Source organism: Thunnus albacares, chromosome 15 (genome assembly GCF_914725855.1).
Source record: "Thunnus albacares chromosome 15, fThuAlb1.1, whole genome shotgun sequence".
In the NCBI taxonomy this organism is placed as follows: domain Eukaryota; kingdom Metazoa; phylum Chordata; class Actinopteri; order Scombriformes; family Scombridae; genus Thunnus; species Thunnus albacares.
The window spans coordinates 14,168,238-14,187,382 of record NC_058120.1 but is presented as its reverse complement, the minus strand read 5'-3'; the positions used below and the strand labels follow the sequence as shown (position 1 = coordinate 14,187,382).

Below are 19,145 nucleotides of genomic sequence, written 5' to 3'. Positions count from 1 at the left end.
TATATATATATATACACACACACACACACACACACACACACACACACACACATATATGTATATATATATGTGTGTGTGTGTGTGTGTGTGTGTGTAATCACTGTGTAGAATGATACATGTTCAGAGTTTGACACTTTAAGGCTGTTGTCTCATTTAGTGGAAAGTTACTCTGTGCTCATTAAAAATCCGATTTTAAGGGGTGTATGCCTAAGAGCAGGATTTATGACATCACAACTATAGTTTGGAGCTAATCCTGGTCCAATATCCAATTTACACAAGTGTGATGTGGAAACTTGAAGCCTCCAGTGCACATACACTGAGAGAGGACTTGGACAGTGAAGTAGGAGACATCTTGTGTCCAGCATTTAAACGTTTGTAATTTTTAATGAGGGACAAGGAGGAGATGTAATTTTAAGGATTTTAACAATATAATTTAACTTTTTTGTGGAAAAAACATATCAGACACAAATTATTATGCAGAGTAGAGTATTTTATATACATCTTAAAACATATGGTGGGGGGGGGAATCTTTAAGTTAAAAAGAAAATGAAAAGAGAGTAGCATGGTCTGAGAGATATTACATTATTTACAATGATTATTTACAATGATTATTTACAGCACTCCAACAATTATTCACAGAGCTTCTAATGAAGTACTGGAGCAGAAGTTGGAAGGAGATATTGCACATAAGAAAAGAAACAGATATTGCACCATCAGGGTATGGATATTGCAACACTAAAACAGTAAGCCACTGGGGGAAAAAAGCCAGTGTACCAGCATGTTATATATATAGCTGAACTGATATATGCATAGCCTGCACATCATGACATAGATCACATCGTGACATAGATCCATAAAAACCTCCAGCAGCAGCAGGAACAGCTTCTTTCCAGAGGCTGTTGCCCTGTTAAACAGCTGAACTGTTCTGTTATCAAACTGGACTACTTTGTGTATTTATTTATTTTATTTTATTATTATTATTATTATTAGATTTCTTTTATTCTATTTTGTTTCTTCTATGTTGCGTTTGTGGGAGCAAACGCCAAGACACATTCTTTGTATGCTGCATACTTGGCTAATAATTTGATTCTGATTCTGCAGAGTTTGACACTAGAAGGCAGTTTTCACATTAATCTGCTGAAGGGGGAAAGTTTCTCTGTCCCCACTGAAAACCTGAGGTTAGGGCGTGTACCTACGAGCATGACTGGTGACATCACAACTATTTTGGAGCCAATCGAGGTTCAGTATGTAACTTACACAAGTGTGATGTGGAAACTTGATGCCTCATGTGCACATACACCAAGAATGGACTTTACAGTGAAGTAGCAGACATCTTGTGTCCAGCAGTTAAATGAAAAATATTTGCACATTCATATTCTGGAATTTTTACTGAGGGATAAGGAGTAGGAGTATGCCAAGTTGAAGGACTTATATAAGATGATTGAACTTTTTTTGTGGAAGAACCATATCAGACACAATTTATCATTCAAAGTAGAGTATTTTATACACATCCTAAAACATGTCCAGAGGGGATCTTTAACACTTTAATATGTTTTGCTGAATAGAAAAAGGATGGCTAAAACATGCTTATATTTCTTAAAGTAAATATCATGAAGGGCACCGGTTAGATACCCAGCCCTAGTACCTTTGTATTCATTTTTTATTGGCCTAAGTACATTGAGTTTAAACATACTGAAATCAGCCTGTAAAATAACCACCAAGAACAAGTTTTAATTGTGGAATACAAACACTCCCCAGGTTCCTCAAGTGCCTTAAATACAGAGAAGATGACCTCAATGTCCAGTGAAAGCTAACCTTGCTAACAAGCAATGTCATTAATGACATGGTGAAGAATATGAGAAAACTGGTATCTAGATTTATTAAAATACTTGTTATTTTAAGCCTGAATATGACTTATGTAATATTAATGTTCAGAACTGTACAAGTAACAACAGATTACTTGTAGATCAACATGTACCCCATCAAATAGAGCTCAGTGTCACAGTCACATTTTTCAGCTTTTCCTTTTCATGTAACGTTGGTCTCTGCATTTTTTTTCAATAAGGTCTCCAGACACATTTTTCCATCTCTCTCTTGGTTATAAGGAGCTTTATTTACTGCACCAATGCACATTTTAACATGGTGACCATAGGTTATTTTGGTCTCTCTTCTGAAATTAGTTTGGAAACAATAATCACTTTTGGAGAACCAGTAAGCTTCTGTGTGTAACCGTTGTGGTTGAAGTGCATTATTGCAAAAAGGCCGACATTCACTGCAGAGACAAAATCAACGTCAAGATAGACAGACAGACAGACAGATTGCTCTATTACCTTATCTTGACGCCCTGTTATGAGGAGGGGTCCTGCTTCAAAATCTAGTTTTAAGACCTTCATTGTTTCAGTTGATATATGGATATATGGTGCATATTCCTAAATGAATGGATTTTGATTGAACAACATTAACCTGGGGCCATTTAATATTTCACAGGAAAACTGTACATGTTTTACAAAGAGGGGGAGAAATGGAGGGTTAATGGAGCTCAGCAGCAAATTTTGCTGCAGGCTTGCAGGTTAATATGACTGATTAATATGATTAATATAAAATCTATTTTTACCTCAGGACAGCTGAAGTCAGTGGTTCCCAAACTTCTCACGTCAAGATCCCTAAACTGACACAAATTAGAACATGGGCCCCATTTGATGAGATTTTTGCCTTTAGATGTTTTATTACAGAAAGTGTACGCTGTTGGCTTAAGTAGCCTACTTGGGAATCCGTTCCCCCTGTGTAATGTGTGTTTATAACTGATCGTTGTTATCAAAGACACATTTAAAATGATAACTATTGATAGCTAACTCATCTTCATCATCTTCCACTGCTGCTGCTGGGAAGTGCCGAACTTTAAATGTGAAAATATCAGACCGGAAGTGAGGTAATATCCTTTTAGCTACTGTTTTGTTTTAGTCCAAACCTGATTATAGTATTTAACAGAAGTCCTAAATAAGTCTATGTCGTGAAGCTTCATTTGCAAAAACAATGGAGTTCAGCTTTGTCTCCGCTCTGTGGTGTTTTATTCCTCTTTACTTTTTCATCCACCTCCTGTGTTTCATCTTCGCGGATGCTGACTTCACTCTGTTGCGGGCAAGTCTATTAGGAAGCAGGCCAGGTGAGTTATGAAGCTGCACCTGTACTCGTGTCTTCATTATTGTGTCCCGTTTCTTATTTATTATATAAATGCGTCATGACAAGACGGGGACTGTCCGTCAACGTCAACCCCCAACGACCCCGCTGAGCAGGCTATAGTTGGAAGGACAGTGTGACTTAAACAATATATTCATTATCATAATTAGCTTTTCACATTTGATCCATGACTGTAACTCACATGGTGCCCCTTTGAGCTCCATAAGGGTCAAACAAACAGGCCAGCAAAATAATTGGTTCACCCCAAATACCCCTACTGAACTGTACACTCGGTCAGTGATCAGGAAGGTCACTCTGATCAAGCAGGACCCCTCTCACCCCCTCCACCAATCCTTCCTGTTACTGCCGTCAGGTTGACGCTACAGCTAGCCCGGAAAACATCTACAAAAAATCTTTTATTCCCTCTGCGATCATCACCCTGAACAAACTAAAATAGGCACTGTACTTTGTCCTGTTTAATGTTGTCCTTGCCAATTGAAATTATGACTGTAGTATGTGTTTTTAAATGTGTTTTAAATGTGTATTGTTGAGCCTTGAAAATTACTGTTACTTTGTGACAGTAAATGATCTTATCTCAGCTCCCCTTGAAAGTAAGAGATCTGCTGCAGACATGTATTAAGACTTATAAAAAATACTCTGCTTGGAATAATCATGTGTGTCTGTAAAGGTTTTTCAGCAAAAAAATAATTACCACTTTAAAATCCTTCAATGAACATCTCCTCCTCTCCCTCATTAAAAAAAATCCAGAATCTGTAAATATGTTAATATTGTTCATCTCAAAAGTTTAACTGCTGGACACAAGATGTCTCCTGCTTCACTGTAAAGTCTATTCTCAGTGTTTGTGCACTGGAGTCTTCAAGTTTCTACATCACACTTGAGTAAATTGAATATTAGACTAGGATTGGCTCTAAACTAGTTGTGATGTCACAAATCATGCTTGTAGATCTGCCTCTAAAAATCTGATTTTCAATGAGTGCAGACATCCAACTGTAGGAAGAAAAACACATTTTTGAGTGGCAGGGGACTTTAACATTCCAGTTGAAGTGACAATGCCACAATAAAAACTCTGTTATAAGTGCAAGCCCTGAATGCCAACTTACATTTAAGTAAAAGTACAAATATGTTATACGGGATGGTCCATGTCAGACTGGACATTATTACTGCAATTAATGTGCAAGCAGCATGTTGGTCACAGTGGGGCTAATTCAAACTATTTTATAGACTGTTGGTTAGTTTAATCTATAGGAATGCATCATATTTTATTATATGAACACTATGAACACTTGTTTGGTATATGAAATCTTAATTAGTAACTATAGCTGTCAAAGAGGTATAAAGTAGCAAAACAGTTAAAGTACTTCCCACATAGATGTTTTCAGTTATTGTGGCTGATCAGACCCCTGCTCAGGTTTATGTGGGCGGATCTATACTGGAATTACATGACATCACCAATCTCAGGGAGTAAATTGTCCCACCCTGATAAGTTCAACAAAACTGGAAAAAACAGAAAAGTGAGACAGGGGTCAATCATGTACAGTCTGTCCACACCCACACAGTCCTGAGAAATGGCTTAAACAGGCAAAACGTGTGGGTGTACTGTGGGTACGTAGAGGCTTTAAGTACATTACTTAAGAAAATGTACAAAGTTGTTTTCCACATCTGTCAAGGACAAGAAACAGGGATGAACATTAGTCAAAAAAACCCACTTAGCTTTTTGTTTTATGGAGCCCCCATGCATCAAAAACAATTTTCATTTGCTTTGAATTAATAAACCGTTGTGTTGTAAGTCAGGGGATAGCAAAAAACATGTCAACAGTCATCCTCATCCAGCATATATTCAAACCTTTCTCATTTCCGTGGAGTGAATAAGGTAAGAAAATAAATATTGTTCATTTTCGGGGTACCTGATGTACAATAGAGAAGTCTCAAACCCGGCATATGATATATGAAGTGTTGACAGTTGTTTTTTTGTTAACCAGAGGCCAAGCTGAAAGGGCTGGTGGCATGGGTAACTGGAGCCTCCAGTGGTATCGGAGAGGAGCTGGCCTACCAGATGGCGAGGTGTGGGTCACGTCTCATCCTGTCTGCTCGCCGTGAGGATGAGCTGAACAGGGTGAAACGTTCGTGTTTGGGTGAGAGAAAGGTTTTACTTATTTGCAAGTTAATGTATAGTAACCGTTATGTAATGCTGTATACAGCGTAATTCAGCTGTAACACTGCAGTATTACACAGTACTAACATTTTTAAAACGTTGCCATAGGAATGAGTGATTTTTTTCTTCCTTGCAGCCAGTCATCCTTCTCAAACCACCAATAAATATCCTAGCAGTTTCCATACTTCACTTGAGTTTGTATAGTTTTCAGTCAGTCTCACTCACTTGTGACCGACTGAATTCTTTTCATCGTTTATACTTCAAGAGTGCTCCAACCTCCGAGACGAGGATATTCTTGTACTTCCTCTTGATTTGTTGGAGAGGGCGTCCCATGAGGCAAAAACAAAAGCTGCAATCAAGCACTTCGGACATGTAAGACCCCTGCTATTGCTCATTTTTAATACTGTCTTTTTTCATAATTTCTTTCATTTATTTTTTTATTAAAAACTAAATCAGAATATTTTTACTTACTGGTTTCCAGTTACATAGTGGACATACTCTTTATACTTTATTGTTGTATGGGTCTCTTTTCATGCTACTGTGTGTGAATTGAACTATGCTCAAACTATTCAGTCAATGCATTGTTAATAAAAAATAAATTATAATCTAAATCATGTTATTTTCCAATTCTCTGCTCCACTTTTTAATGCTATTACAGATTGATATCTTGATCAACAATGGCGGCCGAAGCCAGCGCTCTTTGTGCTTGGAGACTAGTGTTGAGGTGTACGAGGCCTTGATGGAGCTCAACTTTCTGGGTACGGTCTCAATCACCAAGCAGGTGCTGCCTCACATGACACAGCGAGGCACCGGGAGCATTGTGACTGTCAGCAGTGTTGTTGGCATTGCTGGGGCGCCCCTGTCCACAGGATACTCTGCCAGCAAACATGCTCTTCAGGTAAAGACAGCGGTCGTTTGGACCAGAGACACAATAGTCACATAACTTCGTGTTTTCCTATAGTTTTCTCTCTGATTTATTTTTTGTGCATGGATGCATTTCATTTACTAAATATCAACTGGTATAGTGTGCGTAGTTTTTCTGTGTGTTTTGTTGTACACAGTAGTACAGAGGAGCAGGCCTGGTTCCTCTAGATCTCTCTATTCGACCTATATAATGAATAAATACCTTTACAAGTGATTACTTGCCTGGGCTCGTGTACATCCAGTTGCTGATAGTTACTGTATTGTCCACAGGGATTCTTTAATTCCCTGCGGACTGAGCTGACTGATTATCCAAAAATACTCATCAGCACTGTGTGTCCAGGGCCCGTGCAATCACAGATAGTCCACAATGCCTTCACAGAGGAGCTGAACAAGGTAATGCTTTGTTTTTTTTGAGAGAGCAGTTGTGTCAGTAGTTTGGTAATATTAACCTCCTTTTCTTCTATTACCTAAGCCTGTGGCCGTAGCTGGTAGCCAGGAGTACAAGATGTCAACAAGCCGCTGTGTGCATTTAATGCTGGTGGGAATTGCCAATGGTGTCAAGGAAATGTGGATTGCACAGCAGCCCTTCCTCCTGTTTTACTACGCCTGGCAGTACACGCCCACATTCGCCTGGTTCATCTCAAACGTGTTGGGCAGGAAGAGAGTGAAGAATTTCAAAGCCGGTTTGGTAGGTATAGAACATCCTGATAAGAAATCTATGTGTACCTTTTAAACCTAACCATAGGCAAGTTGTTTGACATTAGTTTCCCTGGTTTAGAAAATAAACGTGTGTGTTTTTTATCCAATACATCACTAATAATATGGCAGTAAGTGACAAAACCACATAAATCAGTGTATACTTACTGCGTGGCTGTTAGTCTTTATGAGTTGGTAAAACTCAAGATACACTCATCTTAGGTTAACCTGTTTTAACTGTTCATCATCTCACACCAAAAGCTTTATCAGCACCAGTAAGCACATTTGTTATAAATGTATGTAGATATGCAGGGTGTGTTTTTTTTTTTTTTTTTTTTTTTTTGTCCAACAGAGGACCACCTGAAATGAATTAACTTACTTATCCTCCACCTCACCCTCAGGCCAGTTCTGTGTGCACATACTGGCACTAACGAGGACTAACAGGTGGTTTAAATGGATCTTGTCATGTATAAGTTGGGTGGAGCGATGTTTGGAGTTCAAACGTTATCTGTGGGGTTTTTAACCTCTAGTAGAGTGAGGGAGTGGGTCTCCAATTTGTTTGCGTCATGCACGTGGGTGACAGTCCTACCAATCGTTTTCACACTATTCTACTGTAATGTGCCGAGAAACACAGCAATGCACCAACAAAGGCAGAGAAGAAGAAGACTGCAATGGATGTAAACAATACAGGATTTAAAATACTCATACAGGGAACCTTTGAGTATATAGAGGTCACTTAACTCCTTAAACCAGGACCCCAAAACTGAAGCAGCTAAATTGAATTCATCCATCATTAATTTATTATTAATACCCATGCTTTTCCTGCTATGACATGTCAAAATGTCTTCTGTAAATGATAAATGAGCTGCATTTATATAAAGCCTTTCTAGTCTTCCGACCACTCAAAGCACTTTACATACATGCTGACATTCATCCCTTCAAACACACATTCATACACTGATGGTAGAGCCTGCCATGCAAGGTGCCAACCTGCTCATCAGGAGTTCAAATGCTTCTTCTCACACAATAATGGCACAGCCTTCAGGAACAATTTGGGGTTCAGTATCTTGCACAAGGACACTTTGACATGCAAACCGGAGGAGCCGGGAATTAAACTGCCGATCTTTTGATTAGTGGACGACCCACTCTACCTCCTGAGCCACGCCACCTCTTTCACAGACTATGCACACTCACAACGACCTACAAAGAGTTTTAATCAGCCAAAACTGCTAAAAACACCCTTTGTGTAGGTGTGTAAGGACGTTAATAAGATATCCTTTACTTCTCTACTGCTACGGAATTCTTTCCTTGACGCCCAGATGTAAACTCAGTTGAGATTCAGATGAAAGGTCTCAGTTAACACAGAACTCATCAAAAAGTGTTTACATGTGAAAGGGTCTGTTTCTGTATGTTTGGCATTGCTGTTGCATTCTCTATGGTTGACCTTGCTCTATTAGAACTGGGAATGAGGGATTCTCACTGTGTGAGCGGTCTGAAAATACTTGATTAAGGCACTACATGGCAGACACTATGCAGAGCTGTCTCTTATCAGCTGGGGGGCCTCAGCTGTTACTGACCTTGCTTGAGTCTAATAAGAAGAAGGCGGTGGCCAGGGTATGACAGTGAGCATGACTACTTCCCCATGGGCCTGACTGACTGACTGACTGACTGACCAGTGTGTCTGGTGGCCTCTGCTGGACAGTGACAGCTGAGGGCCATGCAGAAAGGTCATGTTCCAACTGGCCAGACAACGGAGCGTCACATGCTTATGCTTTAGTAAGGTCTGTGATGTAGCCTTTTGAGACAAAAATAAAAAAGAACCTGCTGTCTGGAGCCTTTACAACTTAAAAGTCTTAACAGTGAAGTCCCTGCAGTTAAAGCAATGTCAGGGCCAAGCTTGTGATCACAACACAATTACTCCAAATTTCACTGGGATGCACTATGCTAAGATGCTTGAATGAAAATTGCAAAATTTTGATTTCATTCACATAACTTCAACATCATCAGTGCTAAAAGCAAACTTTTTCTTTTGCAGGATGCAGACTCTGCGTACTTCACGAAGCCCAAGACCTCCTGAAGAGGAAAGACTTAAGTTGCATGTTGACCTGGATAGTCATATGGGTCTCCTGCAGAATTAACTTTGTCTTTGCTTCCATCTATAAGGAAAATATTTAAGGGCTTAAATGCTGTGAGAGCTCAGAGTTCTGCTCACAGGGCTTGACAGGGTTTGACAATAATGGGTACCTTTCAGTTTTCACCTTTTTAACATTTCTCTCTAAGACATATTTTGAATACAGAACAGTGCTTTCATCTCAAAATATTAAAGAATGTGCTTGTTAATGTTATTTTTGTAAGTTTTTTTTTTAATGTGGCATAGAGCTCTAACCACTAGTATGCCTAATAAAATTCAATTTCGATCAAATTTCTGCCCTGGCAAGTTTGTTTAATGAAATGTACAAGAAAACTGCTTTTGCCAAGCTATTTTATTATAAGTATATACAGATACACATATAAAAATTAACAATATATACAAGAGACTATGGACAAATTCATCAAACTTTTCATTCTAAATTGTAAACAAGTGAATTGTAAACAAAACAATAGCACTAAACACCTTACACATACAGCAAGACATACCCAAGGCACATCCTCGATATCTTAACAAAACATTTAAATTTCTTGTCCCTTTTTAGTGGACATGGAGGGGTGGTCACCTGAAAATTGTGACATCTAAAAAGTACAATAAAACCAGAGGTATTCAGCAGGTGGGTCCTACAGGGGAGGTGGGCAAATGTATTCACTTCTTTTTTAAGCACAAACATTAATAAGCAAACCACAAAACGTATGTGCTTCTGTGGAAACCAATCTGTGGTTAATTCTGCTTAAAAGATCCAAAAAAGGAAATGTATTTTCTTGAATGTGCTGTTCTAGGAAGTAGACCATGTTGTCAGTTAGAGTCTGTTAATAGAATTTTGCAACTTGTTCCAGGGAACAGTGGTGATGCCACTGCTTCTTCCTCTATGATGCAGGACCAAAGCACCAAAAAGTCAAAATGTGGAAAACAAAGTAGGTTTCCATAGACATTACTCCTGAACTTGTGTTTTCGCAGTTTCAAAAGTAAAACTCCCAAACTTTTGAAACTGAAAACTTTTCTTGACTTTGCTATAGTGTCCACGTGGATTTCCTAACAACCATTAACCTTGGAAATGGACATTTTGCTGCGGACTGAAAAGCATCGTCCTCCCTCTCAAGAGTTATGTTCAGCAGAAAAGGCAGAAACCAAAGGTCAGAGGCAGGGGAAGTGAAGGGGCGCAGAGGAGTAAATGGGGTAACCTAGAGGGGGATCGGCTGCCTGAACAGTTAGGTTCCTCAACATGAAGGGGTGAGCCTGGATGCTGTAGCGCTCCTCGTCATCATTAGTAGCATACAGAAGCTCCCAGGACAGGTTTGCCCACTGGCCTCGCACCCCTTCTCCATTCAGACGGCCCACCTGCACCAGCTGCTCCTGCAAGGACAGGACTCGCCCTGTGTAGGTACCCTGTGAACAAGCAGTCATATTGTATTTCCCTGGGATTCACTTCTCTAAATTGCAATTTTAAATCATTTCAATTTAATGCCAATGACTGAATAAGAGAGGGCTGTATGTAAGGTAACAAAAGAAATTTTGTGTGTGTAATTACCATAGCAAGGTCATGTCCTAGAGAGAAGAGGAACGGTTTCTCCTGAAGGACGCTGTCATGCCAACCTTTCTCTGTCACCAGTCCGATGTACCAGTCCCTTTCATATTCCTCCAAGGTGCTGAACAGCTCTTCAGGGGACTCCATGGGCCCTAAGCTTGCTTGATCAAACAGCAGCTTGAAACTGAACCTGGAAATAACAAAATCACAGGTGCAGAAGTCAGTGAAATCATGGGTCTTCTGGCAAAAATAAACTCTATTGATTGAATCCTAACCTGCAATTTACCTGAAAGCCCGAAGTGCAAGCTGGTAAAGTTCTTTACTTGAAGAGAGCCAGTCGAGTCCTTCTGTCCATGGCACATCTCCACAATAGAGCCTGTAGACGTAACTGGGGCTGGTGAAGGCAGACTCTGCCCCCAGGGAGATGAGACATGAAAGTGCAACCTGAGCGTGCAGCTCTTTCAAGGCTTCATCCTCCTTCAGAGCTTTGGTCATGTCCTCGGAGGTCTCGCCCTGCACAGCAGGCCCAAACCGCCCCAAAGTAAACCTAAACCAGTCCTCGGGGAACAAAGGCCTGAGCTGCAGCAGGCGGGACGGTAGTAACGGTGCTGTCCTCCATCCTGTTGGTACATTGAACACCTCTGACTGGGGGCAGCTGAAATTTAGATGAGGGAGAGAGCCTGGACTCTCTCTGAAGACCTCTGGGTTACAGCCTTTATCCACTGCTGGCATCCCGATGCCCAGTCCCAGAGGCTGCAGCGGCTGCAGGGCCGATAGAGCCATGTTCTCAAAAAGACTGTCCATCTCCACAGAGCCTGGAAGAGAGGCCCCCGTCTGCAGCATTGTGTGTCCAGGCTGGGCTTCTGCAGTCACTAATGCCACTGTCCGCCTGGCTGGTTGGGGTCCAAATAAGTCATCCTCATCTGACCAGTCACCAAAGGATGTCAAGCTGGAGCTGTCCTGTCTGAACCTGAGAGAAGATACATTAGATTCCACCATGACAGCCTCCGGTTGCTGGTTGCAAGTAGTCTGGGGCAGCTGTGAAGACTGGGACTTTCTGCCTCCGACACCTGGCCCTTCTTCAGTGCTCCACAGGAATCCTTTATGCTTCTGAACACAGTATCGTAGGAGCAACCAGACCAGCGCTTTCAGAAAGTCATCCTGAAGTTTCCTCAAGTTGTCATGAGAGTCAATGATGCCGGAGAGCACATTTCGGGCGTCGGAGTAGACTCGCACTGCAAGGGCGGCGCAAGGCGTTAGAGCATTCCCCCAGTGCAGGTTGAAGCCCTGAATGAAACCGAGCCGCTCGGGACGTTCAAAAGCAGCCTCGAACACCTCATCCACCCTCCGTGCCTCTACCGTGTGGCAAGATGTCTCCTGAAGCTCCAGACCCTGTAACAAATCACATCAAACTGTGTAAATATTGTTATGAATAATTGCACTGATTTATAATATACAAACAGAAAAAATACCTTAATGTTGACAGTGCAGTAGCCATATCCTCTCTCCAGGATCATTATCCATACCATGCGGTCCTGAAAGCGGCCCAGAAAATGAGAGCCTGGGGCTAAAGAACCTACAGTAGGGAGAGAAAAATCATCAGCCATCCATGCAGCAAACATGTTAGAGAGATGTGATATGTAAATTGAGGCCAGGAAGAAGGAAAACACACAACATATACATCATGTAATAAGTAAGGGACTATTGGCGCACATCCCTTTCATTTTGCATCAGCTGTGCATCTCTGCTGACTATGTGGATAACATGGAAACAGGATGAGCTGCAGTGAGACATGTACCATCACAGTTGTAAAGGAAGGTCATGATACTGTTTTCACTGGCTGACTGCACAGCGATCTAAATATTAAATCTCTTCTTGGCCTTAGATTTCCATTAGTCTCTAAAAATTCACTCCTTTTATCCAACATGGGATTTTCATTTTTGAAGACAGGAGACAGCAGACAGACAGTTTAATTCAAACACAGATGAACCGCAGTGGCAAGGTGATGGAGCCTTTTGTTTTAAGTTGACTAGTGCTTGCTTGGCTCAAGGATAATGTCATGTCCCATAACGACGCCTCAGAATAGTCCCAGCCTCTACCTCATGATGGGAAGTGACATGCTGGGCAGACTCCTTTCCTGCTCATTGCTCACTGCTCTACAGCCCCCAGTGTGAGCAAAGCAAAAGAACACTACAAACTGCCATCGTTAGATTGTGAGCATCAACCTAACAAGCTCTTTTTCTGAATTATACATCACAGCTACAGCACCCCCAAGCTCACAGAAAAAAAAAACAATAAGATTGAGTGACGACATTACTTCAGCAGTATTATTTAATTCTGAATCATCAATCCATAAATAATGATTTTCTACTTGCACCGTTTTTTCCCCCTCCTGATCGAGACACAGAATAAAATCCTAGAAGCAGCTCCGTTTGGCCTAAGAGTATTACGTGGTTAATGGTGTGGAAACATTTGGATGTAATGAATACAGATCAGAGCTTTTTTTTGGGGTCACTTGACAGGAAGCTCAGCTGGATCATACGAGCTCGCATTGCTGCCAGTAACTCCAGAGAGCTGCTCACAACAACATTCCTCTTACTGTTAGACCATATGAGGTGATGTTTCAGTGTTATTTGATCTACATACAGTCCCTACTTGGCCCACTGGAAAGTTCAGTCACTGCAATTATAGCACAAGTCAAAATATACTGTACTAATGAAAATATTTTTTTTAATGATTTTGAGCTCTGTAAAGATGGCGTTTGTGGTGCTGGGGGCTGAAAAGAGCAACAAATCTGAGAAATACTGTGTGTGACTGAGAGCAGAATCTATATTAAGTTTGATGAGATTTAATTTTAGATACTGTACTGATACTTTTGATTAATTTGTCAATTAACTTAAAATAATCAGTTAAAATTCTGATAAATGATCATTTCAGGCACTCAAGTAAAAAACGCCAAACATTTGTGGTAACACTGGGTTTTTAGGCTGTGGAATAGACTAAGTAATTAACCTGTGTTGAGCATATGTCATTATTTTTTGATATTTTAAGTTATTAATTGATTATAAAAAAGATTTTTGGTAATAAAAACAACTAATTATTAGCAGTCCAACTTTGTTGGAAAGATGTAATACATGTGAAAATATTCTGGCGTACACTAACCAAACACTACAATGAAACATGAAATTTAGATTTATAGAAACACTTTTTACTCAGAACATTTGAGGAATAAAAAGAAACAAAAAACATCACAGAAAAGACATAAGGCACGGACAACTAACCCAGTGACCCTCTTGCAAAGGCCATCCTCAGAGCAGAGGCCAGGCTTCCACTCATCTGCTGGTAGAAGATGGAGTCCGGGCAAGGACAGGCGGTACCTACGGGGCCTGGCCAACTGCGCTGAGGCCTGGGGAACCCCACCAAGAAGATGGGCAGCGTGAAAAGGGGCAGCAGAGGGGCAGAGAGCAGGGCAGATAGGGTCACCACTGCCAGCAGCAGCGGACAAAGGGAAGCGTTAAGAGCCAGCAGAGTTCCAGCTGACTGACGGCGCTGCTTCTTCTCAGTCCAAGATGTCACCAACACAGTCAGGGTGAACTTTAGCTTGGCCAGGAACTGGGTCAGTCTGTCAATCAGGAGGCCAACCTGGATCACACAAGCAGACATTACTGATTATACTAAACTGCCATGTGATCTTATCAGCTGATATCTGTGTAATAAAATGTATGTTTTGGTGATTTTATCTGCAAAACAACTCAATTTTTGGCAAAATAAAGTCTGTTTTTAAATGCATACACTATTTTACTGCAACAAATATGTTATATTTTATTAAAAAAGGCTTTTTAATAAGCTATAAATGTACAGTAAGTTGGAAAACGTTTTGATAGGTTGGAGAAAAATGAAGGTGGTAACAGTATCCATACTCAAATTTTCCATGAACAGTAATATTCAGAGAGAAACATATGCCATATGTGAATATACCATATGTGGGTGATGTAGAAGCATTGTTTTGGTCAGTTTTAATCCTGTGCAGATATGATATATAGCACATATATAGTATGGAAGGGTCTTATGTGTTGAGATAAGGGAACACGTTATGTTGACCTCACCAGAAGGAGCTGAACTCCAGTGCCCAGGTTGTCCCACCCTGGTAGCATATTGTTTCCAGCTGCGAGCCGCACCAAGATCACCACAGCCATTTGGAGGAGAGCATCCTCTGAGTTCTGCCACACCTGCACATCAACAAAGAGCCAACCACTGTGCTGAGCACCACAGGCACAAAAATCACGCATGTTTTATGTTAAGCTGAAAAAAACAAACAAAAAAAAAAACTCTGAAACTAAAATCTTGCAAAAGCAAAAACAGACATGATCTTGCTGAAAAATAACACTGTATTTAAAGATGACAATAATCCATTAGTATTGTTTCAGCTTTCTTTTGAACAGGAGTTCTGTGGCAAATCTGCACCGAGTTAGAAAACAAAGTCCTTATTGTAATTGCATGCTTTGTTCACATTGATACTTAATAAAAGCTGTCAGCTAGAGTGTTTTGTGTGCGTACCACTCTAAAGGCTCGTGTGAATCCCACACTGAGAGAAGCCCTATGGAGCAGCTGCAGGGATTTGTCCATGGACAGGAAAGCAATCATTGCAAATGGAGACACTGTGAAGATAAACACACTGTAAGTACTTGGTGACAGACACAACACATTCACATACACTGTTGTTTTCATGTAGAGAGAGATGTGTAGTTTGGAAAACATCAAAATTAACATTACAACAATCTCACCAAGATAAAGAAGGACTCTTCTGATTGCTGCAGCAATGAACAATCCTCTGTTCCTCTGCTTGAAAGTCTGCACACTGGACATGCCTTTAGGGTACAAGGGATTGAGCAACACCCCTCCAAAAACATAAGCCCCCTGGATCTCTCTGAGAGCCCAGCAGAGGGAGAAGAGTACCAGGAGGAGGTAGCTGACAGGAGCCTGGGGTCCAGTAATCAAGCTCTGGGACTGAGCTGAACCAAGGAAGTGATGCAACAGCCCTGCCCCTGCCATTGCCACCAGTAGCAGGCTCAAATATAGAAGCAGCTCCCCGCAGCCCAGATTCCACCCAAAGGAACTGGGAGGAGGAGGTGGCGACACTCCTCTACGCAACCCACGGTCCCCACACGCTGCCCTGGAGCCTCTGCAGAGTGTGCCAACCTGGCTGAGGTCCAGGCTCAAGAGAAATCCCGTAGAGATGGAGAAGAGAACCACACCCAGCGTTGATGGGATAAAGTAATTACACACAGCTACGCCAGCGGATACGCCAAACATCAGCAGCAGCCTGTGGGACAGAGCAGACAGAAAAAGTCAGGGCTGATGACACACTGATGATAGAATCTGATCAGGATTGGTTTCTCACATAATGTGACCATATGTGAATGCACAAAAATTATGTTTCGCTTGAACAGCTGATGTAAAAACTTTAAAGATGCTGCTTCGGACTTGAACATCAAGATGTGAGACTCACATTATGATTGGAATTACAGTATATTCAGCTAAGGCAATGCGTACTGAAGTAATCAAGAGACATGGAGTAAGAGTACAGGAAATGCAAGAAAGATTAATTTCAGATATACCACAGACAAAAGGAGACAGGCGGCTATTTTTAGGAAAATTTTAGATAGACAAGTGCCATCTAATAAAATACTATGTTTGAAATCAGAACTAAAAGTTCATGGTGAAATGATAGCCATAAATAAACTTCATAGAAAAAATAAGATCTAGTGTTACAATGGTACTAATACCAGAACTTCAAAAAACTAATAAAATGGTGATTGTTGTCTTGACACTATTAATTATGATCTAAATATTTAGCTTGCACAGACACATACAGCATACTAGATATATGACATGACAAATACAACCATATACTTCATCATAGCCAGAGATTCTTTATATTAATCTCAAGGACTAAGAAGGAGCCACTGGTGTCATTTAGAAACATGTTGTGGCCATTTATGTACATTACTACTTTCAAATTTTCAACTTTTTTATTATTTTTTAGCTCTTTGTAATTCTGTTAATTTCAATATGTACCTGAGGTTGCTGGACATGGGGGAGCCTCCTAATCCAAACACGAGAGCCTGCTCCATGCCCCAGAGGAGCAGGGCATCCAGGGGAGGCAGTATGCCCAGCGCCCACAGCAGAGGTAGGAAGAAGAAAAGCACGTGGAGAACCTGGCTGGCCAGTTGGAGCTCGGGCACAGGGCCTGAGAACCTAAATTAGAGGAAGAGATTGACAGTGTTATGGCAGCACTTTCTTAGATGATAAAATACAGCAGAATGCTATAAGAATTGACAAGATAATTATGTAGCAGTGGCTCACCTATCAGCCAAGTCCACAGCAATGAAAATGAAAATGTAGAGGGGCCGGGTTAGTGGGGTGATTTCATAAGTGTCCTGCGCCTGGAAAGTGGCTGTCTCTGTGGCTGTATTTACAATGAGGGAATACTCTGCTATACACAGAGTCACCCAACTCAGGACAAAGACTACCAGGGATACACCTATGCTGCCGTAGAGAGCAGTCAATCTGCCAAGGAACAGATACCATGTCCCGAAGCCACAGAGCACCCCAGCTAGTACTGTATGCACCACCATGTTCAGCCCAAACCTCTTCCCAGGGGCTATGAATCGCACTGTCTCTGGGCTGACACAGTGGGTAAATTCTACTTCCTCCTCATCAACTAGGATGTTGGGCGCACCAAGTCTCTCCACTGTGCCACTCCTCCGTGCAGCGTACAATGCCAGGGCCTGGACACCCGCTGCAGCCCCGAACATAAGCATACCAGAGAGCACTGCGGCGTGGAGTTCCTGAAGCAGCTGCAGCTGGCAGAGCAGAGTACCAATGCCCCCAAAAAGCCATGGTGTCAAGAAAAGGACTGCCTGATTGACATAGACATACGGCGGGGCACAGTAGCCCAACTTGAAGCGTGGACCCCCCAACACTGTCTGGGGGAAGCGCTTCCAGAAGAACTCCTGCTTATACTCATTTAGAAGGGGCACATCTGGCCCCATTCTGACCATTCCCGAAAGGGTGGCAGGTCATCTCCACACAGCTGAGGGAGGGTTTCCATTCATCATCCCAGAGACAATGCGAAATCTGAAATGAAGCACACCTTTGGTTAGGCATGGAACAATAATTGTTACAAGAAAACTTGAGATGCACCAAATACACCATCATGCAATGATAATAATAAGAAGTATAATAATACATTTAATTTGTACCAGACTTTTCAGTCATAGTGAAACTGAAAGTGCTACAGTTTTAATAACACAGATTACACAATATAAAGAAAATAATGAGTTAAGATGAAAAAGGACATATATTACCATCACACAAACTCAAGCTACAATAAAAGTGACTAATAAAAGTTTCAAACAGCAATAGGATGTCAAATATTTTTGCTGCCTATATTTGGGTGATTTGGGAATTTGTGGGAACTTCTCACAAAGTATCAAAGTCACTTATTACAGCTGTCAGACTATAATTTTACAAAACCATCTAACTACCACTGCACAGGCATGTCTGAAAATCCTAATTAATATGCACTTGGACTAATATTCTTAATCGGTTGATAGGTGAGAAAACAATAGATATTGGTAACGTTAAAAGAAAAAAATACAAATCGTTATGACAACATCCACGAAACTCTCCGTGAATGGGTTGATTGTTGAATTTATTGTTGGCATTATATGCACTAGGTGTGCTTTTGACGGTCAGTTTTAATAACAAAGGATCCATCAGTAACCTGGGTTCATCCAGAGGAGCAACAGCTACTGAGTTGCCATGAAAACATAACACACAAGCAGCACTACGTGGGCAAACATGTTAAAGCTAGTCCTCCCTCGCACAGCCAAACTAGGTAAAACGAGAAAAGTAAATAGTTTTTCTGGTCCTTTCTGCTTCTGCTATTGTCTCTTTACCTTAGCTAGCTAACGTTATATTATTGTTAGCAAGCGAAGCCAGCAAGTCTTTTTCAGTTTGACCATCCGTTAGCTTGCTGTTACTAACAGGTAAAATATCAGCGACCTGCAGTGTCACTGGTGTGCCATAAACTTACCGTTAACAGCAGAATATCCGACTGCAGACACGCTTTGTGTGATATTTGACGATATAGGTAATAATGTGTGGAAACAGGCGGAAATCGCAAGCATCAACATTAGCGGTTAGCTAACCGTTAGAAAGCCAAGCAACACACATCGGCATGGACACAGACAGATTATAGCCAATGACAGTGGAGACAAGGGGAGAGCGAGGTCTCTGATTGGACGGAAACTTATAAACCCCGCCTCCTAAACGCCCAACCCCGTCCCTTCAATAACTACACACACACACACACACACACACACACACACACACACACACACACACACACACACTTACTATTACAAACATTAACAATAGAAAAAGGCATTATTTTTAATCATGAATATTTACAGTCTCACAGTGCTGCATTA

At 41.2% G+C, this 19,145-nt stretch overlaps 2 protein-coding genes across 2 annotated transcripts; one reads left to right on the top strand and one right to left on the bottom strand.

The window, feature by feature from the left end:
- The first annotated feature begins 2,920 nt into the window (after window positions 1–2,920).
- dhrs7 (dehydrogenase/reductase (SDR family) member 7) lies at window positions 2,921–9,315 on the top strand. Its single transcript, XM_044374404.1, has 7 exons — window positions 2,921–3,163; window positions 5,178–5,330; window positions 5,616–5,722; window positions 6,009–6,248; window positions 6,545–6,667; window positions 6,747–6,962; window positions 9,006–9,315. The coding sequence occupies exons 1-7, from the start codon at window positions 3,034–3,036 to the stop codon at window positions 9,045–9,047; spliced, it is 1,011 nt and encodes a 336-aa protein (XP_044230339.1). The 5' UTR covers window positions 2,921–3,033; the 3' UTR covers window positions 9,048–9,315.
- Window positions 9,316–10,116: 801 nt separating this feature from the next.
- On the bottom strand, window positions 10,117–18,915 carry pcnx4 (pecanex 4). The gene is made up of 11 exons (XM_044374396.1): window positions 18,749–18,915; window positions 17,014–17,787; window positions 16,726–16,905; window positions 15,432–15,970; window positions 15,205–15,305; window positions 14,754–14,876; window positions 13,929–14,289; window positions 12,120–12,223; window positions 10,934–12,039; window positions 10,651–10,837; window positions 10,117–10,508 (listed from the first exon to the last, which is right to left on the bottom strand). The coding sequence occupies exons 2-11, from the start codon at window positions 17,709–17,711 to the stop codon at window positions 10,257–10,259; spliced, it is 3,651 nt and encodes a 1,216-aa protein (XP_044230331.1). The 5' UTR covers window positions 17,712–17,787; window positions 18,749–18,915; the 3' UTR covers window positions 10,117–10,256.
- Between the last annotated feature and the right edge of the window lie 230 nt (window positions 18,916–19,145).